The 25,524-nt window shown below is 45.6% G+C and overlaps 2 protein-coding genes across 3 annotated transcripts in view; both read right to left on the bottom strand.

The window, feature by feature from the left end:
• The window catches only part of AGBL4 (AGBL carboxypeptidase 4), a 1,562,854-nt gene that overhangs the window by 414,205 nt on the left and 1,123,125 nt on the right, over window positions 1-25,524 (bottom strand). The window lies entirely within an intron of this gene.
• BEND5 (BEN domain containing 5) overlaps window positions 16,345-25,524 on the bottom strand; it is a 34,140-nt gene continuing 24,960 nt past the window's right edge. Inside the window, exons 5-7 of the mRNA XM_069737948.1 lie at window positions 25,118-25,269; window positions 21,132-21,345; window positions 16,345-19,411 (exon numbers count right to left, since the gene is read on the bottom strand). Of these exons, the coding sequence (XP_069594049.1) occupies window positions 19,254-19,411; window positions 21,132-21,345; window positions 25,118-25,269 (524 nt within the window). The 3' untranslated portion in view covers window positions 16,345-19,253. The remainder of the gene's footprint in view (window positions 19,412-21,131; window positions 21,346-25,117; window positions 25,270-25,524) is intronic.

Genomic DNA, 25,524 nt, shown 5'->3' with positions numbered 1-25,524 from the left:
TTAAAGGAACACTGTCACCTGAATTTGGAGGGAACAATCTTCAGCCATGGAGGCGGGGTTTTGGGGTTTTTGATTCACCCTTTCCTTACCCGCTGGCTGCATGCTGGCTGCAATATTGGATTGAAGTTCATTCTCTGTCCTCCGTAGTACATGCCTGCACAGTGCAATCTTGCCTTGCGCAGGCGTGTACCATGGAGGACAGAGAATGAACTTCAATCCAATATTGCAGCCAGCATGCAGCCAGCGGGTAAGGAAAGGGTGAATCAAACACCCAAAAACCCCGCCTCCATGGCTGAAGATTGTTCCCTCCAAATTCAGGTGACAGTGTCCCTTTAATGGTCGGCTGGAATGTTCCTCGCTGAATGTAGTTGGTACACAAATCATCAAGATCCTCTGCTGGCAGGTCCCTGTGCAATTGCTGACCAATGATGTCCCAGTTGTACTCGATGGAAGACAAGTTTGGAGATGCTACAGGCCATGGTAGCACATTTAGGCCATGGAGGCTGCTCACAGTAGTGAGAGAAACATGCAGCCTGGGATTGTCGTGTTCAAGAAACATCTCTTGGGACATTTTGGAGAAATTTCCATGCCATTGGTTCCATTATTGATCCATTCTGGACAGTAAGTGAAATTGGATATAACACATCGAGGTTAAAACGTGTCTAAGAAAAACATAAGACGGCTTTTGCATGACATTGGACTATGAGTTAGACGTCCAGCTACAGGTTTTTCATTGACTTCACTCCACTGCTCTCTAAGCTCATCATGGTGCCGAGGAAGATGGCAATGGAGGCTGTAATAGAGGTCTATCTTCTTTAGTGATGAATCCGGCTTTTGTCTTGCATACAATGATAGTCATTGATTTGTCTGTAGACCATGTGGGCAACGCCATGAAGAAGCCATCATGAAGTAATTGGTCCTACTCTTGGGATTATAGTGTGAGGTGGCAATATGCACAGTAGCTGAACCTATCTAGTCATCATTCCTTGTGTGCCAACAGCTCGGAATTACATTGATTTTGTTGTGGAACCGGTATTACTTCTGTAACGGGGTCTACTGTGCTGTAGTACCTCTTTCAGCACCCCCCGTATTTCAGGAGGTCCAGTCTGCTTTTGCTGGATTCTGAATGAAGGACGCTGGCTAGAAAAATATTTAGAATTGAATATTTAGAATTTAGAAGGACGCTGGCTACAAATTCTTGATTACATGGGAGCATATAAAAGCTGACTGCTACTCCAGGTATTTCCAGTCTAAAAGGACACACTTTATTTACAACACACAGAATATATAACACAGATACAGAGGGCAGGCCAATAGAAAAAACAGGCCAGACATACATTACAATAGCCGCAGGGGGCCGGAGCCTGCTGGTATTTACTGGGGGAATTACAAAGGTGGGGGAGGACAGAAAGAGAATATCTTGTCCTCTCTGCCCAGGGGCGCAGCCTGTGGACTGATGCATTTCACATGGAACCTATTATACATAATATATATATAGCATAACATATTCTTGGTGATGGGGGTTCTGTAACAACGTCCATTTCTCCAAATTGTACCAAGAGCAGTTTTTCAACATGACACCAGGTCGCATTTTGCATGAGCTACTATGAGCAGCCTACGTGGCCTAAACGTGCCACCATGACCTGCAGCATCTCTAGGCTCATCTCCCATCTGGAACATCTTTAGTCAGCAATTGCAAAGGGAGCTTCCAGCAGCACTAATGGATACCTTGGATAAATGCATTCAGCGCTGCAGAATATTCCTGAGACAACTTTTAATAACCTCATTGATAGAAGCCAAAGAGTGTAAGTGCTCGGATTTCTGCCTGCGGCGCCCATACTCATTACTGAATAAGCCAAGATATTTTGAAAATGTTCTTGGCATTTTTTCATCATTTGCAATCCTGGTGTTTAATATGCAAATGGTCTTTCCAGACAAGAAGAGGACTAAAATTCTATCGCCTCCTACTGGAAGCAGGGATCCTAAAAATCTATATCAACTCTAACGAGCCTTACAACATGACTTAGCATAAAAGCCAAACCAGAATCTCAATTTGCAAACATGGTGTTTCTGGGTATTGCCTCTCATCAGTGAAAAGTATGAGATCTAGTTTGGCTAGGTGACAGGTTCTGGACTGGGGTGTAAAGGGTAACATATCTCCTTGTGGAGAGTGACAAGCCAAGCCTGGCATGTCAGAGTGAGGAGATTTAAAAGCCATACATGCTCTTTTGGGAACAGACAATTTGGATATTCAATTTCCCAGAGGAGCATGCATGGCTTAGAAGTCTCCTAACCCTGACATGGCAGGACTGGCTTGTCACTCTCCATAAACCAAAAAGAAAAACCCTTAAAATTTAACTTTCCATATTTAATTAAAAACTCAAAAAACATATACTCGAAAAATAGAAGTAGCACCACCCGGGCATTTAGAATAGGGGAATATTGTCAGGGAGTTAGGTAGGATGTTTGGACAGGGTGGTATAATTTTTACACTGACCCTAATGATTCCCTAAGACTGATGACCTATCTAACAGCGGAGGTTGGCACCCTAAAATTCAATCTGGTGCCCCCCGCTGAATGTCGGCAGTCCCTTATATTCCCTGCAGCCCCCTACTTCTAAACCCGTACCAACAAACCCCCAACATGCACACAATATGGTTATCTATGGTCTTGCTATGTTGTGTCAAGAAGGTCTCTAGTGCTTGAAGGCCATTAAACGCGAGGTTAATGTGGCTGTAGACAACCTCTATATGGAAAAAATGGCTACCTTCACAAATATAACAAAACCAATTGTATAATAAAGTGCGCAAGTGTTCAGTGCAATCAGTACCACAAATGTATATAAAATACCTTCAGATGCAGGTTGGAGGCGCAATATACAAGAAAAGGGATGGTTTCCTTAGAGATCATAGACAGGTTCACTTTAAGCAAAATATAATTTTTTTTTCATCTTTTACATTTTGAAAATTAAAAAAAAGGAAAATTGACCAATGAAAAAGTTTCGGCACCCTGCATGGTTAGTACCTAGTTGCACCCCAGTTTTGTTTCAGCTTGTAAACACTTTTTGTAGCCAGACAAGAGTCTTTCAATTTTTGTTTGAAGGAATTTCATCATTTTTTCTTGAAAACGTCTTCCAGTTGTGTCAGATTACTGGCTCGTCTTGCATGCACTGCTATTTTGAGGTCTAGCCACAGATTTTCAATGATGGTCAGATCAGGGGACTGTGAGGGCCATTGAAAACCTTCAGATTGCGCCTTTTGAGGTAATCTATTGTGGATTTTGATGTGTTTAGGATAATTTTTAGTGATGAGTGGAAGTATTCGGATAAGGTGTTATCTGGGTATGCTCGGGTGTTAACAGAGTATCCTGTGAGTGCTCGAATATCTTAGAGTCCCTGCAGCTGCATGTTTGGCCGCAAAACAAGCATACGCAGGGACTCAAACTTATTGGATCACGCCCCCAACAGCTGCAAATCATGCTGCAGCATGGACTCAAACATATCTGAGCACATTCGCTCATCACTAATCATTATACATTTTTTTGTTGAAATTTCATTGAATCCATTCTTCCTCCTACCCATGAAATGTTCTCAGTGCCATTGGTTGCACCACAACCCCAAAGCATGATTGATCCACCCCCATGCTTAATTATTGGCGAGATGTTCTTTTCCTGAAATTCTGTGCCCTTTTTCTCCACTCATACCTTTGATCATTGTGGCCAAAGATTTCTATGTTAACTCATCGGTCCACAGGACTTGTTTCCAAATGCATCCGGTGTGTTTATATGTTCTTTTGCTTACTTCTGACAGTGTATTTTATGGTAAGATGCAGGAGAGGTTTTCTTCTGATGACTTTTCCATCAAGGACAGATTTGTGCAGATGTCTCTGAACAGTAGAACAATGTACCACAATGCCAGAGTCTGCCACATCTTTCTGAAGGTCTTTTGCAGTCAAGTCAGGGACTCTGATCTGCCTCTCTAGCAATCCTACGAGCAACTTTCACTGAAACGTTGCTTGGTTTTCCAGACGTGATCTTGACCTCCACTGTTCCAGTTAACTGCCTTTTCTTCATTACATTTCAAACTGAGAAAATGTCAACTTGAAAACGCTTTGCCATCTGCTTATAACCCTCTCCTGCTTTGTGGGCCTCCACCATTTTCATTTTCAGAGTGCTAGGCAGCTGCTTAGAACAACCCATGGCTGCTGTTTTTTGGCACAAGGTTAGAGGAGGCTGGGTTTGTATAAAGCTGTGATATCTGCATCCCCTAGCCTTTCTTAATTAGGATAGTGAAGAAGCCATAACCCTAACAGCCTAATTAACGTTGGAAACTTTAGTCAAAAGTTATCCGAGTACAGAAATCTCCAAGGACGCCCAAACTTTTGCATCGAAACATTTTCCTTTTTTGTAATTTTGAAAACATAAAAGATGAAGATGTATATGTTCACACTAGCAGTAGTTTTGACCAGGGGTGCCCAAACTTTTACATGCCACTGTATACTATGAGCTTCAGTGGAGCGAAGTGATCTGTAAAAGCCACCAAATATTTGCTAGGCTGACCATAGCTCATAGAAGCTATGTAAGAACATGGCAGGTAGAGGTGCTCTGTGGGCTTTCTTTCTACATCTAAAAAATGAATAGCGAGAGAAAACAGACAGTGTGCAGGGTAGATGGGTCAAATTGATTTTTTTTATATCTCCATTCACTACTTGATTTGATGATCTCCTTTTGCAAGACAGGTGTTGAGCCTGGCAATAACAGAGAAAAAAATTCTATATTGCAAAGCACACAAATGGGAATGTATCAATTTAACTTCATCCAACTCATCATTTTCCGCCCATCGCTCGGTGCGAATACATAACCCAGTGAAATATGTCTTTACAAATCTAAAAAGAGAACCAATGTTATTCTAAAATCATGGTGTTAACCGAATACGAGCGCCTTCTACAGACAGCGGTGCATGAGAACAACAGGAATATTCATACAAAGGCTTCTCATTAAATTACCTTACTAAACCCCTGGGGTTCTAATCCATCAGTCACTGATGCAGAATTAAAAAGATCAATGACCTATTGGTAAATCGGGTTTTTATTTTAAATGTATTTTTATTTTTTATTTTACAAATGTAAAAAAAAAAAAAAAATGTGGGCAATTTTCACACTGACCACTAGGTCTAATGCGAGATTCAGGCTTCCCATTTAATACAGCAGTCTCATTATCATCACAGACAGGATTAAAATGAAAATACAGATTTTCACATTGTTCACACTGAACACTAGTCCTAAAGTTTGGTACACACTTCCTGTTCTTTTCAGTCGCCAATAGACCGCCATTGATTTGTGTACATGTATTTTTTCTGCTCATTTATACGGGCTAAGGTCCTTGTGCAGTGAGTGGAAGGAGGTGAGCTGTGACCACCATTTCCTGTGTTATTTACTTTGTAATCCTGTCTGTGATGATAATGAGACTGCTGTATTATTATCTGAATAAAATAGGAAGTAGGAGTCTATTATTAGGCCTAGTGGACTATGTGAAAAGTCAAAGTTGTTTTTATTATTAATTTATTTATAGAGGGGATTTTAAGCTCTGAATTAAAAAGACAACATGCAGATACAAAAAAAAAAAATAAAAGCAGGTTATTGAGTTTTGGATCATCTGCTGTGTAGACATTGAATAAACATATTTACTACCAGACTAAGCTATAAGATGGTCATTTAGTACCACCAATGTACGTTTGGGACTCATAAAAATTACTTTTTAGCCCAGCTTTTGACAATATTCTCAGAGTTTTACTCATAAGTCTGTAATTGAGAAATAGATCCATCCAAAATCCTAATAGTCCATAGACAACATTAGCCCAAGTCATCATCATCCTTTTTAACTTTGCGCCACATTCATGAATTGCACGCGTCAGTTTGATGCATTTTACAACCAATAGTGGAGAAAAGAAGAAAAGGAATTTTTAATAAATGCAAATAATGAATCGAGGGTATATATATATATATATATATATATATATATATATATATATATATATATATATATATATATCTCTAATATATAATTGCCTAGAATACTACTTCCTGCAATTTGTGCCAACTTCCTGTCCGGAGCTAATGTCCGGAGCTAATGTCCGGAGCTAATGTCCGGAGATAAGTGACGTCAACAGTGTCCAGTGTCTGATTGGTTGCCGCCTGCTGCGAGCGACCAATCAGAAACGTGCCGTACTGTGACACACTCCGCCCACCATTTTGGTGTGATTTTTGAATTTTTACCTCACAGCAAGTTTCTACTGCGTGGAGGCGGGCCCAGTGACGTTGCTCTTCAAGCTCCTGCCGAATTTCGTCAAAAAAATGATAATACCATTTACCAAAACTATATATATTTAGTTGTGAAGTGGTTCAGTGACATTTTCACACCAATTTTGAACTTTTGTTTGGTGTTTTCTCCATATACTGCCTATTATTCACTGACTGTTATACTGAGAGACTGCCGTTTATTAACCTCTTCTTTGCCACATTGGGTATATTGCTCTATTATTTGCCACATAAGGACATTGTCCATTATTGCCCAGCAATTTCTTAAATAACAAGAATTGTCAAGAGCTGGTGAGTGCAGCCATTTTTTGTTCTTTCTTACTATTATTTATTAATTGTATTATTCTTACATTTGAATAAATAAAGTATATATGGATTCTAGACTCCCGATTCTTTAGAATCGGGCTGCCATCTAGTCTAATATATAATTGCCTAGAATACTACTTCCTGCAATTTGTGCCAACTTCCGTGGCTTTGTCCGGAGATAATGTCCGGAGCTAATGTCCGGAGCTAATGTCCGGAGCTAATGTCCGGAGCTAATGTCCGGAGATAAGTGACGTCAGTGTCCAGTGTCTGATTGGTTGCCGCCTGCTGCGAGCGACCAATCAGAAACGTGCCGTACTGTGACACACTCCGCCCACCATTTTGGTGTGATTTTTGAATTTTTACCTCACAGCAAGTTTCTACTGCGTGGAGGCGGCCCAGTGACGTTGCTCTTCAAGCTCCTGGCGAATTTCGTCAAAAAAATGATAATACCATTTACCAAAACTATATATATTTAGTTGTGAAGTGGTTCAGTGACATTTTCACACCAATTTTGAACTTTTGTTTGGTGTTTTCTCCATATACTGCCTATTATTTTTGTTCTTTCTTACTATTATTTATTAATTGTATTATTCTTACATTTGAATAAATAAAGTATATATGGATTCTAGACTCCCGATTCTTTAGAATCGGGCTGCCATCTAGTATATATATAATCTATTTTTTTCTATAAAGATCATGTTGCTAAATTGTGCATTCAGATTAAAACAGCAAAGTGTCCAAGCTCTACTGATGTAAACCACTGACGTGTCCTAATGTGTCCGAGCCTGAGCCGGCTAAATGTCCGCTATATTGGGTCAGTCTGCCTGGAATTGTCCACTGAAACACACAATCAATCAAAACTCAAATCTTCAAGCTTAAGATCTTAAAAAAAAAAAAATCTATAAATTTAGATAGTTACCGTATGTAAATAACTTCTAAAGGCAGACTGAATTTTAAAATGGTCGGTGCACGTAAGTCACAGTCTAGTGACGTGAATGTCTGGAATTTATACAAAGCAAATGGCGCGCCCCTTAACTCCTAGCGAATGCACCTCGGAGACTAAAGTAAAAACTTTATTTCACTTTCATTGCAGGTAATGGACTGAGAAGCCGGGCTGACCATATTGTACACAAGGTTGGCGCAGGTTATCACGTCTCAGAGAAATCCATTAAGTCTCCATTGTCTCATTAAATGTATGCAGCCAGAAAACCCAACACTCATTAGGGAAGCTATTTTTGTAGAGTAATGATTCCTCGGTCTTCACTATACGAATGAATGTCAAAAGGGCCTTAAAAACAACTCAGGGTGAATGCTTCAATCATTACTCAAGAACTTTCTTTCAAAACTTGATGAAGGTATACCTGGAGATAATTAGTGATCTTAAATACTAGGAGGAATAAAACAAAGTGTATGTATAACCACGCCATTCTAAAATAAGAGCGGACAAAGTAAAATTTACCCCAAGGGTAAAAACAAACAATAAAAAAAAAAAAAACACATCAGAATATACAAATCCTAGAGTTATCCTCGACCATCAAGTTTTAAAAGTTCTTCTCAGATGTTCCTAAAATGTGCCCGCTCACCTTGGATCGCAGTTGACCCAATGCTCGTTAGGCTGACAACAATGCAATGTTCACATACACTCTGGGTATGGCCGAATATAGATGGTTTTTCAATATGAAAAGGTGAACAGGCCGCGGCCAACACCTCTGGAGACAACTTATCTCCTGGTAGAACAAAAAAAGACCAAGTCATCATCTGTTGAGGAGAAACACAAGGTCTCCATACTCCAAAGCTTGTCAGCCAGTTGCCCAAAAATTGGTGGGTTTGGCCACTTTTATGGGTATGGGAACTTAAGCATATTTGCTTTTGTGGCCCCTAAGGGAAAACCAATATATCTTATATTATAAATCCTAGAGTTCACATCCAGTTTTCCCAAAATCTTGATTGGGAATCTTTCTACTTATGTAAATGATTTAAGTAAGGTATGTCTTACTGTATAATGGTTTTGGGCATTTTACAAGACTTGAGTAACAGTGGTCATATTGGTTTGCGACTCTTGTAGAGTTAGAACGTTGGCCAGATTTGTTCTGTCCTAGACATAAAACTTCATAACCTTTTTTTATATATTCCGAGATGTACAATTTGAAAAATCTAAAATTATAAGTAATCAAAACAAAACAGAAAATAATGCAGAGGTTCCGGAAGATAAAGGCTTACAATCTTAGGTCAGTTTCACATATGCATGTTTTATTGTATGGACTAGGATGTATGGACAAGTTGTCGGTCTCCTTCAACCTGCGGGAACTCAATAACCTCTAAAGAAACCAGAGGTTAGTCTGCACAGCCCATATTCAGACTGTAAAAGATGAGTGAAACCAGCCTTTATGGAAAAGACCGCAACATAAGCACATGATGCTATTTTTTTTCCCATGGGACGAGTCTGCTCTATTGGTAATGGGAAACTTAAAGAGCAGGACGGATAAGCTATTAATCTAAGGCAGACCTGGGCAAAGTGCAGCACGTGGGACACAGTCCTTTGGATGTTCCTATGCAGTCCCTGACCAGCTTCTGAATTTAACCAGTATCCGCATCTGTGGGATGCAGATAACAGTGAATACAGTAATGGCACAGGGAGACGTCAGCTCCCTCAAATTATCACGGAGCCTGCTCTATGTGTCTGAGAGCGCAGCAAACGTGATGAAATCACTTGATTGTGCCAGTTCTGCGGAGCCTCAGTATACCGCACAAACCAGAGCAGCAGGGAAGGGGGGGTATTTTTTTTATGGTCAGTACTTGTGGGAGACCATGAGGACATCACACTGGATGAAAAAGGCTTTTTGGAGGCATCACACTGGATGGAAGGCTTTGTGGAGACATCACACTGGATGGAAGGCTTTGTGGAGACATCACACTGGATGGAAGGCTTTGTGGGGCCATCATACTGGATGGAAGGCTTTGTGGAGACATCACACTGGATGGAAGGCTTTGTGGAGACCTCACACTGGATGGAAGGCTTTGTGGAGACCTCACACTGGATGGAAGGCATTGTGGGGCCATCATACTGGATGGAAGGCTTTGTGGAGACATCACACTGGATGGAAGGCTTTGTGGAGACATCACACTGGATGGAAGGCTTTGTGGAGACATCACACTGGATGGAAGGCTTTGTGGGGCCATCATACTGGATGGAAGGCTTTGTGGAGACATCACACTGGATGGAAGGCTTTGTGGAGACATCACACTGGATGGAAGGCTTTGTGGAGACATCACACTGGATGGAAGGCTTTGTGGGGCCATCACACTGGATGGAAGGCTTTGTGGAGACATCACACTGGATGGAAGGCTTTGTGGGGACATCATAATGTGTAAGGGGACATTATATTGTGTAAGGGGCCTGTGTGGAGACTTTATACTCTGCAGGAGGGACATTAGGGACATCATATTGTGTTGAGAGATGTTGACCAAAATACAATGGCTGAACAACAGGAGCAGTATGATTTCTTTTTAGAAACTTATAAAAAGCAGTAAAATATATGGTTTTAATCAGCTGCTACATATAACAATACTTGTTACAATAAGCCCTATTGTAACATGTACTATTAGTAGCAGCTACTCAACAGACTTAAGTGATAAAACAGTAACAATAATGAGCAGAGTTAAGTTTGGTTTTCCACAAGAGTCAGTCTCTCATTTGGCCCCTTGGGAAAAATAATTCCTCACCATTGATCTAAGGTTCAAGTCCAATGTACTGAGGCAGTGAGTTACAAGGAATAGACGACCTGCAGATGAACATAAGAGATTATATATATAGAGAGAGAGAGAGAGAGAGAGAGAGAGAGAGGGAGAGAGAGAGAGAGAATAATAACTCAATGGCTGAGCGAAGAACAAAGGTATCTTAATAGACGGCTCTTAGCTGCCCACTTTATTCTTTCAACAAAAATAACATAGTAACATAGTTAGTAAGGCCGAAAAAAGACATTTGTCCATCCAGTTCAGCCTATATTCCATCATAATAAATCCCCAGATCTACGTCCTTCTACAGAACCTAATAATTGTATGATACAATATTGTTCTGCTCCAGGAAGACATCCAGGCCTCTCTTGAACCCCTCGACTGAGTTCGCCATCACCACCTCCTCAGGCAAGCAATTCCAGATTCTCACTGCCCTAACAGTAAAGAATCCTCTTCTATGTTGGTGGAAAAACCTTCTCTCCTCCAGACGCAAAGAATGCCCCCTTGTGCCCGTCACCTTCCTTGGTATAAACAGATCCTCAGCGAGATATTTGTATTGTCCCCTTATATACTTATACATGGTTATTAGATCGCCCCTCAGTCGTCTTTTTTCTAGACTAAATAATCCTAATTTCGCTAATCTATCTGGGTATTGTAGTTCTCCCATCCCCTTTATTAATTTTGTTGCCCTCCTTTGTAGTCTCTCTAGTTCCATTATATCCTTCCTGAGCACCGGTGCCCAAAACTGGACACAGTACTCCATGTGCGGTCTAACTCGGGATTTGTACAGAGGCAGTATAATGCTCTCATCATGTGTATCCAGACCTCTTTTAATGCACCCCATAATCCTGTTTGCCTTGGCAGCTGCTGCCTGGCACTGGCTGCTCCAGGTAAGTTTATCATTAACTAGGATCCCCAAGTCCTTCTCCCTGTCAGATTTACCCAGTGGTTTCCCGTTCAGTGTGTAATGGTGATATTGATTCCCTCTTCCCATGTGTATAACCTTACATTTATCATTGTTAAACCTCATCTGCCACCTTTCAGCCCAAGTTTCCAACTTATCCAGATCCATCTGTAGCAGAATACTATCTTCTCTTGTATTAACTGCTTTACATAGTTTTGTATCATCTGCAAATATCGATATTTTACTGTGTAAACCTTCTACCAGATCATTAATGAATATGTTGAAGAGAACAGGTCCCAATACTGACCCCTGCGGTACCCCACTGGTCACAGCGACCCAGTTAGAGACTATACCATTTATAACCACCCTCTGCTTTCTATCACTAAGCCAGTTACTAACCCATTTACACACATTTTCCCCCAGACCAAGCATTCTCATTTTGTGTACCAACCTCTTGTGCGGCACGGTATCAAACGCTTTGGAAAAATCGAGATATACCACGTCCAATGACTCACCGTGGTCCAGCCTATAGCTTACCTCTTCATAAAAACTGATTAGATTGGTTTGACAGGAGCGATTTCTCATAAACCCATGCTGATATGGAGTTAAACAGTTATTCTCATTGAGATAATCCAGAATAACATCCCTCAGAAACCCTTCAAATATTTTAATAAAATAATGAATAATAAAAATGAAACACTCTACGAAAAAATAGAGAAAGGAGAAATCCTTTATTAATAGCCATTGTACAGATAAGCACATGAAATGGAATTCCCCTTTAAGAGTAGATGGAGATTTGTGAATCTTAACACCAAATGCGACAGGAATATTGTATATTTATTTTTTAATATTTTTAGTGCAACAGGACCATGATTCTTCCTGTATTTCTATGAATAAGAAAAGGTTTCTGCTTCACAATGTAATACGGAAGTCTTCCCACGTGGGCCGTGTTACGTGCGCTGTCTACCTGGGTAGAGCTTTCAATCATCACGAGCTGCAGACTATTGTTCTTTAAATTTTAAATAGGAGTTCGGAAATTATCGAAAAGCCATGGAAATGTTTACCAAATTACACTGCAAAGAAATACTCAGACGGAGGGAACTTTTTCCAACATAACACAATTTTTTTTTGTCTTAGTTTTACAGTAATAAAGAAATAATCCACCATTCAACATTTCGGGATATTCTAGAATTAAATATACTAATAGAAGTTTCCTATATACAGGCCATAAAATGAAAAAATGGCCGACCATAGCTGGACTTAACAAGAGGTGCTCCATGCCAAGGCTACAACAACAGAGGGTCTAGATTAATGGACTTCTCCATTATGATTTCCTAAAACTTCATGGGACCAGCACTTTATTTTAAAGCCAATGTACCTCGTTGGACAGATTTTTTTTTTATTTCCTAAATGAAAAGTTAGGCAGATTTCTACATAACCTTCAATATAATATTTGTACCATTTTGCTGCAGAGTGTCTAAATCATTTAACTGAGCAATCTGCAAAAGCAATAAAAATTTGTCAGTTTCTGCTTCTCTCAAACTAGCGACTTTCTTGTACACAGATCTGCAGTGGAGAGGGGAGAAAGTACTTCAGGGAGGGTAAAGAAAAAAGTCTATCGACAGGGAGGAAAGCATGTGAAGTGGAAAGACGTTGTGGAGTTGTGCTGATACATGAAAGCAAGCGGAGACAGTAGCAACCTGGATGCACACAGACCTCACATCCAGCCTGTATTACTGGGAGGAACACTCACTAGAAAAAAAAAATACTAACTGAGAAGCAGGAGATCTGAAAATGAATGAAGGTTGCAGACTCTAACTTAGTAGTAGTTAATAATATTGAACAAACAAATGTAAAACATCTTTTACCTTTTAGAGGTACCCGTTTGTTAGGCAATCCGTGCATGTGTTGCGGCTTTCGGACAGCAGGAGCGGGGACTCGAACATATTTTTCGAGCACGCCGAGTATGCTTGCATAACGCCTTCTCCGAGCACGCTCGCTCATCACTGGTTACCAAGTTTCCAGCACACGGAGTTAAAGGAGAAGGCTCGCAATGTGCATCAATGTCCAGCACACAGTCCTACCCGTTTTTTTTGAGAAGTATCATTCTAATAGTTTTCGAGCAGTTAGTGGCAGTTTGTCGCTTGCATCGGGTTTTTTATTTATGCACCCTTCCATCGACCATCTATGTAATATATCTTCAAACAGTAAAAGCCGGAGGCTGTTTTGTAAATCTCTGCAATTTAATCCATACCTTAATCCTGACAACAGCTAACCCGCGCCCAGAGACGTCGTGTCACTGCCGCACAGATCAAACAACCCATTAGCCCCAAGTACCAAATCTTTCACTGGTCGGTTACCATGAAAATGACACTTTTGCCATAGCTAATAAAATGGGGGTTTTTTTTTTCTGCATTTTCCTGGTACTTTTAAATGCCGCCATTTTTTAACAAAATACAAGAAACGCAAGGATTATTTTATAATATTTATTATTAACCGTCTGGAAGTAAAAAATACAATTCGTCTCTCTAATATAGAAACAAAGTGCTGCAAACCACAACAAGCAGAAGACACAGTCGGAGATTCGCCTCCAAGAGTAGCCGACGTGTGCGCACTCAGTGGTGGCGGCCAGGTTGTGAACGGTGGGACTGATGTGCGGCCCCCAGGGGCCGTCCGGTGATAAAGACCAACTAGAAGGAAAATCCACCTGCAGATTTACTTGTGAAAAATACATGAGTGCATGAAAACCGACGATACGCGGGTTAGAGATCGGCGGCACGTCAATCTACGCTGCAAATGTCATTGTGATCGCAACGTAAAAGGAAGGACTATGCAGCATCTCCGAAATGATATCCGCGATGGCAAATACCGCTGCAGGAAATCACCGCCGCACCTCTTACAAGAGATGCATTGTATACACGTTCCGTGACAAAGTAGCCTTTGGCCATATTGCCACGTAGCACAAAAGCCGCGCTTATTCCGCTGTGTTATTTAATACCCCGCAATTAACAGTTCAACGAAAGTGGATGTGATTTCCAGAAAACTCGTGGCCACTGTGTTTAAAGACTATGTGGAACTGTGCATTTTTTTTTCCTAAGGACTTCTATGGGGAACTTGAAAAATACACAAAAACGTGTAACAATTGTGCCTTCTGCAACCAAAAATACATAAAAAATGCTGCATCAAATATGCACAAAAAAACCAAAACAAAAAAAAAAAAAAAAAAACTATAAATGCAACAAACAGCAGATTTCTATGCCATGCATACTTACATACTGTAAGTGCTACCCCTGTATAGACCTTACATAGATCACTTACAACAATCCCTAAAACCAATCTCAATGAACGCCAAGAGCCAAAAAGTTGAGCTCCACTACAGATACCTCATCCTATATGTAAACTGGCCGGGTGAGGACTTATTATCAAACTGGTTATAGACATCTGACTTTCATGGTCTGAGTACAGACTGCAATGTCCGGATCGGCCACGGGTCTCCGGACCCAAATTCAACAGCCTCATGGGTCCGGCTGATGCTCGGACCGTGAAAATCAGATGTCTGAAACTGGCCTAAGACTTAACAGAAACTAATCTTAAGTGAATTTCTCCTTTAAAGTGGTTCACTTTCTTAATTACTAAAGTGGTAAAGGTCCGTTTACATGGACCAACCGGCAGCACAATGCGACCGCCGATCGGTAAACTTTTACCAATCGGCAAACTTTTACCAATCGGCGGTCATTTAAATTCCTGTCTACCCAGGTAGACCAAAGTAAAACGATGCACAGTCAGCGATCTATACTAGATCGCTCAGTGCATACAGGCTGCCATAGTTCTCGGCAGTGCTAGTCCTATTTACAAAGGACAATGCGCTGCCGAGAACGATGCTGCACAAAATTTCACCAGATGAACGAGCGTTTTGCTTACGAGGGAGATTCCCAAAATCAATTCCTGCTGCGAGAAATAAAGTTGAACTGTTTCTTAGTTGCGTTAGTTATTAGGAAGATCACTTTAGGCCAAAACGCTGGTCCCTTCTGAGACACACTAACGACAAGTCTAATGGCTGTTTTAGGCCTAGTACCTATTCCTAAGCTCGTTTTCTATTTCTGATTTACTAAAATCTGATTGATAGGGAAAAATCAAAAAAGTGGAGAATTTCCTTGATGACACGATGTTCCGTTCACAACATGGCTGCCTCCAGTAGGTTCGCTCGACAAATTTTGGTGCACAATTTTCAATGCATTTTTACATGTTACAATAGTGCAAATAAAACCACATACTGATACGTCATAGGATTTTATAGGAGGAAATTTTATATATTTATTCACTGTTTTGAGCTTGGTACAAAAAAAATACTAGGAACAAAAAAACATCTGGAGAAAGTGTTTGTGCCGTGCAGATATTTCATCAGTTCGGTGTAAACATAACGTGACATTATTCTGGGCAGCGAGGAGCAGTTTGCCGGGATTAATAACGTTTTTTGCTATTGGATTGCTTTCAATACATTTCCATGACAATTCTAGGTAGACCGTGCGACTCCTGTTTACACAGGACGATGTGCTGCCGAGACGGTGGCCCACAAGACCTTTTAGGTCAGAAAGTGAATACTGAATGAAGTATGTAAAAGCCCTCGCTATTCCTGTGTAATGTCAAAGTCAAGTCCGAGCCATTAAAGTGAAATAATAATAATAATAATAATAATAATAATAATAAAGAAAACAAATACAGATTGTGGAGAGGGATCCTCCAAAAAGGTTCATAAAAGGGGGCGCCCACTTGAAAAAAAAAAAAGGTATACGCAACAAAAAGAAGTGATGACTTCCACGATCCTCCGCGACAATTCCTGGTGTCCCAATTTTCTCTACTTCCTGTTCCTTCTTGACACACAGGAAATGACCCTCAGCCAATGGCTGGAGGAGGCGTGTCACTGCTGCGGCCAGTGATTGGTTGAGACTTATTTCCTGTGTGTTAAGAAGAGACTGGCAGGGTACCCAGAAATCTCAAAGCAGGAGAGAGCGAAGGACGGGTGAGGTATCGCTTCTTTAACCAACCTGAACCTAGAATTTAAAAAAAATATAGATTTTTTTTTTTAATTAACAAAATAGTTGACTCCTATTTGATCACTGGGGGAACCTTAACTGGAGCAATCGTTAGTAACGGGGTTAACATCGCTTGGAGTTTAGATGGAGGACCTCCATTTAATAAATACAGGACAGATAGCCAGAAGTTAGCAGCCACATAGACATATATAAGAAGACCCGGGGGCAGTCTGGACATTACAGTCCGTGCACAGACCATAAAAACGGTCTGAATTTTACCAAAAAGCAATAGCTTACCCTCTTAGTAGTGTCCATGGTGAGACCTGAACACTTCATCTGTTGGCAACTTCTCAAATGGTAGCGGTTTGTGCCAGACTTTCCTGTGATTGTTATCAATTTCCGACAACCCCCTTTAACCCATAGTATTTTTTATACTAGGAGCGGGGATGCGTACTGTGCTATTCTAAGTACCAATCATACTTATAAGGTTTGAAGGAATCCCCTAAATACAGGAGTAATTAGAAATTTGATGCACGTGATGCATTATTTTACCAATCTGCAGCCTATTTTTCAGGTGGCATTAAAAATAAATAAAAAATGTAAAAAAAAATACAAAAACGTTAGGTTGCAAAGAAAAATGGTCATTTTATGGCTACAGCAACCAATCTGCAGCCTCTAATAAGGTAAACTCTAATTGGCAGCTATTGGCACCAGTCATTTTTCATATCTGGGAACCAGCACATTCATTTACAACAAGAAGACACACATTCAAGTACAAAGTCAAGAAAACTTATGGCACAGAGCGTAATATGATATGTGCAAAACTTCAGAGCCATTTGGGCTTAAAAAAAACATGAATTACACATAAGACAGAGATTTACTCCGGACAATTGTAAACTTAGCGTCAAAGGCAGAAATAATGTAACAACATAAAAGATGACAAAAAAAGACAACAAAAAAGACGACAAAAAAGGCAAATTGCACCGAGTCCTTCAGTTGTCCACAAATTATTTTCAGATGTAATGTCTGTTGCTTGGAAAGCGGTGTGACTACCAATAAGGGCTGGGATTACCGCTGTCATACTGGTTGTTCCTTAGCTTTTCTAGAGACTACCATTACACGGGCAGCATAAAGCACAGTCATAGTCCCTCATTGCAGAGTGCAATTCTTTGCTATAAAAATGCTGCAGAGTTTTAGAAAGCACATAACTTGAAACAGGAGCCAGGCATATGGAGAAGAGTCCACTGGGAGGTTCGCTCTTGCTTGATTGACAAGTCTTTCCCCAAATGCAACCAGTGAGAGACCGGTCAATGAGCAGAGTCTTCTCCCGGCGCATGGCTACTCTTCAGATTACGAGGGAATCTGTTATGACCTGGTGGTCAGGACAATAATAGACCTGGTGGATAAGAGCACACGGAATGACCTGATAGTTACTGATAATATAGGACGATTTCTGGGACGTGGGAACTCTGCTGACAGCAATCCCTAATCCTATCAACCACACTAGAAATAGCCGTGGATTGCGCCTAACGCTCCCTATGCAACTCGGCACAGCCTAAAAAACTAGCTAGCCCTGAAGATAGAAAAATAAAGCCTACCTTGCCTCAGAGAAATTCACCAAAGGAAAAGGCAGCCCCCCACATATAATGACTGTGAGTAAAGATGAAAATACAAACACAGAGATGAAATAGATTTAGCAAAGTGAGGCCCGACTTACTGAACAGACCGAGGATAGGAAAGGTTACTTTGCGGTCAGCACAAAAACCTACAAAAAGACCACGCAGAGGGCGCAAAAAGACCCTCCGCACCGACTCACGGTGCGGAGGCGCTCCCTCTGCGTCCCAGAGCTTCCAGCAAGCAAGAACAATCGAAATAGTAAGCTGGACAGAAAAATAGCAAACCAGAGAAAAACAAGCAGTCACTTAGCTTCAGCTGGGAAGACAGGTCACAAGAACGATCCAGGAGTGAACTAGACCAATACTGGAACATTGACAGGTGACATTGAGCAATGATCTAAGTGGAGTTAAATAGAGCAGCCAGCTTAACCTTGTCACCTGAGGAAGGAAACTCAGAAACACCCACAGCCACCAGAGAAAGTCCATGGACAGAACCAGCCGAAGTACCATTCATGACCACAGGAGGGAGCCCAACAACAGAACTCACAACAGGAACCTATCTGAATTTCACGATGTCCGTGGTTTGGGCTGTTGGTTTCGCTTTAATTACTTGTACAGAAGTTTTGTTTAGTTACTAGAGTTCGGCAAAAAGATTTACAGGATCTTGATGCAGCAGCCACATCGGTAGTCCATGGCCGCGGGAACCTAGCCCTGTGAATCTCCTCCTCCCGGTTGGCAACCATGGCACCTCTTCTGATTAGTAAGCTTGGAATGACATCATGTTTGCATTGTGCCACAGCGATGACATCGTACCGGGCCTACTAATCGGAAGAGGCACTGGGACTCTACCGGGAATACAACATGGGAGCAGGGTGCATTACTGCCTTACCGCGCATTTTGAACATTCTGAAATAGCAAACAACGACCATGTTGCCCATCACTCAGCTACCCCAGAAACGGATACAACTAACATAACCACATTAAGACAGAAATGGAACATTTTAAAAAGATAAATATTATTATTTCATATTTTAGAGGGACTTTTTTTTGGCAAGCTTGGCATTAAAAAGTAAAGCAAGAGCATATCCAAAGTAAAATGGGAACTGGAGGTAAAAAGGGAGCAGCTGGATAGCGGAGGAAGATATCCTGACGAGGTGCAAAGACGTAACGTCGTTTCCAGGTCCACTGCCATACGAATAAAGACTATGAGATGTATCGTTGTGCTTTAGAATCCGCGGTCACACAAATGTCATTGTACGCGTGCGTTTTGGTTCTCGCTGCGAAACAGACAAAAGCACTGAAAACCGATGGAATAAGACCAATCACCCCACCTTACAAAACAGGTTTATTGGAGACTGAACTTGGCCTCTTTCCGCTCCTCGTTTTTACACGACTTGTTGATGTCCATGATCTTCTCGCAGATGTACTTGTTGACTTTGGAGAGCCTCTGCGCAATCTCGTTCTCGTCCGTCGTGTCTTGTGCTATTCTGTCGTACACACATTCTGAAGAAGAGGTAAAAACAGTCAGAAGATTAATGGCGAGACGACAGGGAGAATAAAGCTTCACAAACCAATAATCAGGTTTTATAGCATTTGCTTTTGTTTTGCCTTAAAGGGATTGTACAGGATTTGTAATGCAGCTCAACTCCCAATCACTCCAATGAGAGCTGAGCGGCAGTGCCTGACAATGACCACTACACAATGTACGGAGCTGGGGTGTCGAGAAAATGTTTATTTCCAGCTGCTGTGGAACCCACAAACAGCTGACCAGTGGGAGTGTTGGATGTTGGACCCCAACGACATGATACTGATGACCTAGCCAAGGGAAGGCTCATTGACATCTAAATCCTGTAACACTCGCGCAGTGCACGGACTAAGCACGGCCCGTCCAGCCAGAGGGTGACATCTTCATATATCCATAGGCAGCTGTCACGCCCTGGGTTGGGAGGGCCAGTCCTAGCATTGCGGTCCGATTTATATGCCCGTCTGACTGCGCTCTTACAGTGGGGATATTCCTACCTTAGATTTCATGGCATATCCACATCTTTATTTCCACCAACAATCTCTTTCCAGAAAATGGGTTTCCTGATCACTCCATTAGACCTAGTGAGGCGTCCGCCACGTCCCGGCTGAGAACGCAGAGGCGTCCGCCACGTCCCGGCTGAGAACGCAGAGGCGTCCGCCACGTCCCGGCTGAGAACGCAGAGGCGTCCGCCACGTCCCGGCTGAGAACGCAGAGGCGTCCGCCACATCCCGGCTGAACACAGAGGCGTCCGCCACGTCCCGGCTGAGAACGCAGAGGCGTCCGCCACGTCCCGGCTGAGAACGCAGAGGCGTCCGCCACATCCCGGCTGAACACAGAGGCGTCCGCCATGTCCCGGCTGAGAACGCAGAGGCGGCCGCACATGGTTCATTCCGATGACTTCTGTAGAAGTTATGGATCAGTGAATAGAGAAAGCTGCACAGACCTCCCATTTCATTTTCTGATGAGTGGGGGTCCGGGGACCCCTATTTTCTAACTAGATGTATATCCCAAAGGTGACAATTATGACCTCTCTAGTGGACATGCAATGAATATCTAACGTGGGGATTTCTCTATGATGATTGGATGTCTACCAAGGCACACTATGAACTCCAGGCATTTAGGTCCCTCGGGATGAATGGGCACTAGGCGTCCATGCTTATGCAGGCGTACAGGGGGTCTACTACTCACACAGCCTCTAGCAATGAAGAAGGTATTTCTGGTGATAAAGGACACGACATCTGTATTCCACCATCTCCCCGCACACCTGTTCTCCTTTAGCAGGCTACCATTAACACGGCTGAGAAGGAACCTCAGTAGTCTGCAGGAATCCCCCCTTGAGCCGGTCTCCTTGGTGACACTCATCAGAGAGCGCGGGAGAGAAGAGAGCGCCGAGTAAAGAACAGCGCTCAAAGGGACGACACTGACGAGTGAACAGTGAGACGCGCCATTGTTCCCCTCGCTGAAACTCGCTTTTAATATTACCAGCTTCAATTTAGCTTCCTCCTGTGGAGAGTGCGATGCCGAGGGGCTGCTCTGGCGGTGACCGATGTCACCAGCGGGGGACTGGGCTTTGAGCATCTTACGCTCCTGCTCAGGAATAAGTATTTCCATTTATGCCTTTTAATTAGGGATTTTTCTGGACTGGTGAAGTAATGTGGAGGAATGAAGCTCGGAGTGACGCACGAGCAGACAATCTACCTCTGATAACACTTAGTTTGTGAGGTGAGAGCGGAGGTTTGGGACTTGCATCCTTTTTCTTCTTTGTAGCCACACCGGTGACGCTTCGGTTTTTGAGGACATCCGTGCCCCAGATCATGACGGCCAGGTTCTTGGTGTACTTGGAATCTCCTTGCGTTGCTTGCAGCTGGTGCCATTTCTCCTCGTTCACCCATACGCCGCTTCCCAGATGGACCTGTATGTGGGGAAGCGGGAAACAAAACCATGTGAAACAGATTAGTATTAAGACAATACATACATCAATATAAAAAATCCGATCCAAGCAAAGAGACAAAGCAATGGCTATTATGCCAAAAAACACTTAATGAGTTGTTACCCACTTCCAGTCAAGTGGGAGGGGCTGAATCCTGAAACAGTCAAGCTTCGAAGGGGCTCTATTCACACCCATGATGATGTCAGGATGCTTGAGCTGCAAATCCTTTCCAGCTGCGACATTTGCCAGCTCCCGGCTCATGCACAGTGAAGCTTGGTGTACTGCCCCAGCGTCCCAGGCGTACGGCCCCAGCCTCCCAGGCATCCGGCCCCAGCCTCCCAGGCGTACGGCCCCAGCCTCACGGGCGTACGGCCCCAGCCTCACGGGCGTACGGCCCCAGCCTCACGGGCGTACGGCCCCAGCCTCACGGGCGTACGGCCCCAGCCTCACGGGCGTACGGCCCCAGCCTCACGGGCGTACGGCCCCAGCCTCACGGGCGTACGGCCCCAGCCTCACGGGCGTACGGCCCCAGCCTCACGGGCGTACGGCTCCAGCCTCACGGGCGTACGGCCCCAGCCTCACGGGCGTACGGCCCCAGCCTCACGGGCGTACGGCCCCAGCCTCACGGGCGTACGGCCCCAGCCTCACGGGCGTACGGCACCAGCCTCACGGGCGTACGGCACCAGCCTCACGGGCGTACGGCACCAGCCTCACGGGCGTACGGCACCAGCCTCACGGGCGTACGGCACCAGCCTCACTGGCGTACGGCCCCAGCCTCACTGGCGTACGGCCCCAGCTTCCCAGGCGTACGGCTCCAGCTTCCCAGGCGTACGGCCCCAGCTTCCCAGGCGTACGGCCCCAGCTTCACAGGCGTACGGCACCAGCCTCACAGGCGTACGGCACCAGCCTCACAGGCGTACGGCACCAGCCTCACAGGCGTACGGCACCAGCCTCACAGGCGTACGGCACCAGCGTCCCAGGCGTACGGCCCCAGCCTCACGGGCGTAAGGCACCAGCTTCACGGGCGTACGGCCCCAGCCTCACGGGCGTACGGCACCAGCCTCACGGGCGTACGGCACCAGCCTCACGGGCGTACGGCACCAGCCTCACGGGCGTACGGCACCAGCCTCACGGGCGTACGGCACCAGCCTCACGGGCGTACGGCACCAGCCTCACGGGCGTACGGCACCAGCCTCACGGGCGTACGGCACCAGCCTCACGGGCGTACGGCACCAGCCTCACTGGCGTACGGCACCAGCCTCACTGGCGTACGGCCCCAGCTTCCCAGGCGTACGGCTCCAGCTTCCCAGGCGTACGGCCCCAGCTTCCCAGGCGTACGGCCCCAGCTTCCCAGGCGTACGGCCCCAGCTTCACAGGCGTACGGCCCCAGCTTCACAGGCGTACGGCACCAGCCTCACAGGCGTACGGCACCAGCCTCACAGGCGTACGGCACCAGCCTCACTGGCGTACGGCCCCAGCTTCCCAGGCGTACGGCCCCAGCTTCCCAGGCGTACGGCCCCAGCTTCCCAGGCGTACGGCCCCAGCTTCCCAGGCGTACGGCCCCAGCCTCACAGGCGTACGGCACCAGCCTCACAGGCGTACGGCACCAGCCTCACAGGCGTACGGCACCAGCCTCACAGGCGTACGGCACCAGCCTCACTGGCGTACGGCACCAGCCTCACTGGCGTACGGCCCCAGCCTCACTGGCGTACGGCCCCAGCTTCCCAGGCGTACGGCACCAGCTTCCCAGGCGTACGGCCCCAGCTTCCCAGGCGTACGGCCCCAGCCTCACAGGCGTACGGCACCAGCCTCACAGGCGTACGGCACCAGCCTCACGGGCGTACGGCCCCAGCCTCACGGGCGTACGGCCCCAGCCTCACTGGCGTACGGCCCCAGCCTCACTGGCGTACGGCCCCAGCTTCCCAGGCGTACGGCCCCAGCTTCCCAGGCGTACGGCCCCAGCTTCCCAGGCGTACGGCCCCAGCTTCCCAGGCGTACGGCCCCAGCCTCACAGGCGTACGGCCCCAGCTTCCCAGGCGTACGGCCCCAGCCTCACAGGCGTACGGCCCCAGCCTCCCAGGCGTACGGCCCCAGCTTCCCGGGCGTACGGCCCCAGCTTCCCGGGCGTACGGCCCCAGCTTCCCGGGCGTACGGCCCCAGCCTCACGGGCGTACGGCCCCAGCCTCACGGGCGTACGGCACCAGCCTCACGGGCGTACGGCACCAGCCTCACGGGCGTACGGCACCAGCCTCACGGGCGTACGGCCCCAGCCTCACTGGCGTACGGCCCCAGCTTCCCAGGCGTACGGCCCCAGCTTCCCAGGCGTACGGCCCCAGCCTCACAGGCGTACGGCCCCAGCTTCCCAGGCGTACGGCCCCAGCCTCACAGGCGTACGGCCCCAGCCTCACAGGCGTACGGCACCAGCTTCCCAGGCGTCCGGACCCAGCTTCCCAGGAGTACGGCCCCAGCTTCCCAGGCGTACGGCCCCAGCTTCCCAGGCGTACGGCCCCAGCTTCCCAGGCGTACGGCCCCAGCTTCCCAGGCGTACGGCCCCAGCCTCCCAGGCGTACGGCCCCAGCCTCCCAGGCGTACGGCCCCAGCTTCCCAGGCGTACGGCCCCAGCCTCCCAGGCGTACGGCCCCAGCCTCCCAGGCGTACGGCCCCAGCCTCCCAGGCGTACGGCCCCAGCTTCCCAGGCGTACGGCCCCAGCCTCCCAGGCGTACGGCCCCAGCTTCCCAGGCGTACGGCCCCAGCCTCCCAGGCGTACGGCCCCAGCTTCCCAGGCGTACGGCCCCAGCCTCCCAGGCGTACGGCCCCAGCCTCCCAGGCGTACGGCACCAGCTTCCCAGGCGTACGGCCCCAGCCTCCCAGGCGTACGGCCCCAGCTTCCCAGGCGTGCGGCCCCAGCTTCCCAGGCGTACGGCCCCAGCCTCACAGGCGTACGGCCCCAGCCTCCCAGGCGTACGGCCCCAGCTTCCCAGGCGTACGGCCCCAGCCTCCCAGGCGTACGGCCCCAGCTTCCCAGGCGTACGGCCCCAGCCTCCCAGGCGTACGGCCCCAGCCTCCCAGGCGTACGGCCCCAGCCTCCCAAGGAGTACAGCCACAGCTTCGTAAGTGAACTGTGCATCTTTTGGAAGTGGAGGTGTTGCACAGACTTCTCACCCAGCTTTACTGTGCATACAACCTGGGAGGCAGTAGTTAACACTCCTCCAGAGCACGCAGCCAGACATTAGAACTACTGGGCTTATCAATCAAACCCTGATGCCCCGTGATTAGAGACTGTGTAGTCTGATTTTACAGAATCCAGTGACTCCCACTTGACTGAAAGCAGATGATTAGCATAGGAAGCACCAACAAGTGTTTTTCAGCATTTATGCAGGGGCAATTTATAGTTTCATTAGCATGTAAGAAATGCTATTAAAGTGGCTAATATAGTCCTGGGAGCGATTTAGGGAAGGCAAATTAGGTAACAGCTTTCCTTTAGTGGAGAGTTAGCCTTGGACAAGGACGGACTGGCCAGCGGCTCTCCTGACCTAAGCGTGACAGTTTTGTGCATTTCTATCCGGCTGTCAAGCTTTGGTAAGTAGGGCCACCGGCCATTCCGAGCATTGCGTTGCGATCCTCATGAGAGTCATACGGCCTTTTCCAGGTAAGAAGATGCAAAAAAAAGTGAAGCTATGTAGGCCATTTGTGTAGGCTCCCCCTTGATGTGCAGCATTTGGAATGATGCAGCGATAAAAATCAGTCCTGTACCTTCCCATTATCCAGAATGTATTTATCCAGAATTTGGGTTGGAGGAGGATAGAAGGACGAGGATGTGTTTGCTTCTTCAGTGATTGGCTTCGGTATTTCAAGTTCTGGCTCAAACAGTTCTAAGTTTTCTGTCTTTAATTCCATTGTGAATCCTAAATGGAAAAACAAGAATATTATTTATTGGAGCATTAATGGAGCATTTTTTTTACAGGATGCAGTTTGGCTTTGGGATGCAGGGGTGTTGGTGCTACGTGTGGGACTGCGTGGCCCACCTGACCTAATAGTATGGGAATCAGTCGCTGGCTTTAAGAACAACACGGGACCATAACACTCTTACAATGCAAAGCATCCCCCCCCCAAAAAAAAGAAAGGTGTAAGAGTGGCTGTCCAGCACTACATTCTTCCCG

This window comes from Ranitomeya imitator, chromosome 8, assembly GCF_032444005.1.
Source record: "Ranitomeya imitator isolate aRanImi1 chromosome 8, aRanImi1.pri, whole genome shotgun sequence".
Lineage (NCBI taxonomy): Eukaryota > Metazoa > Chordata > Amphibia > Anura > Dendrobatidae > Ranitomeya > Ranitomeya imitator.
Note: the sequence above shows the minus strand (reverse complement) of the source record. Positions and strands in the feature narration are given on the sequence as shown.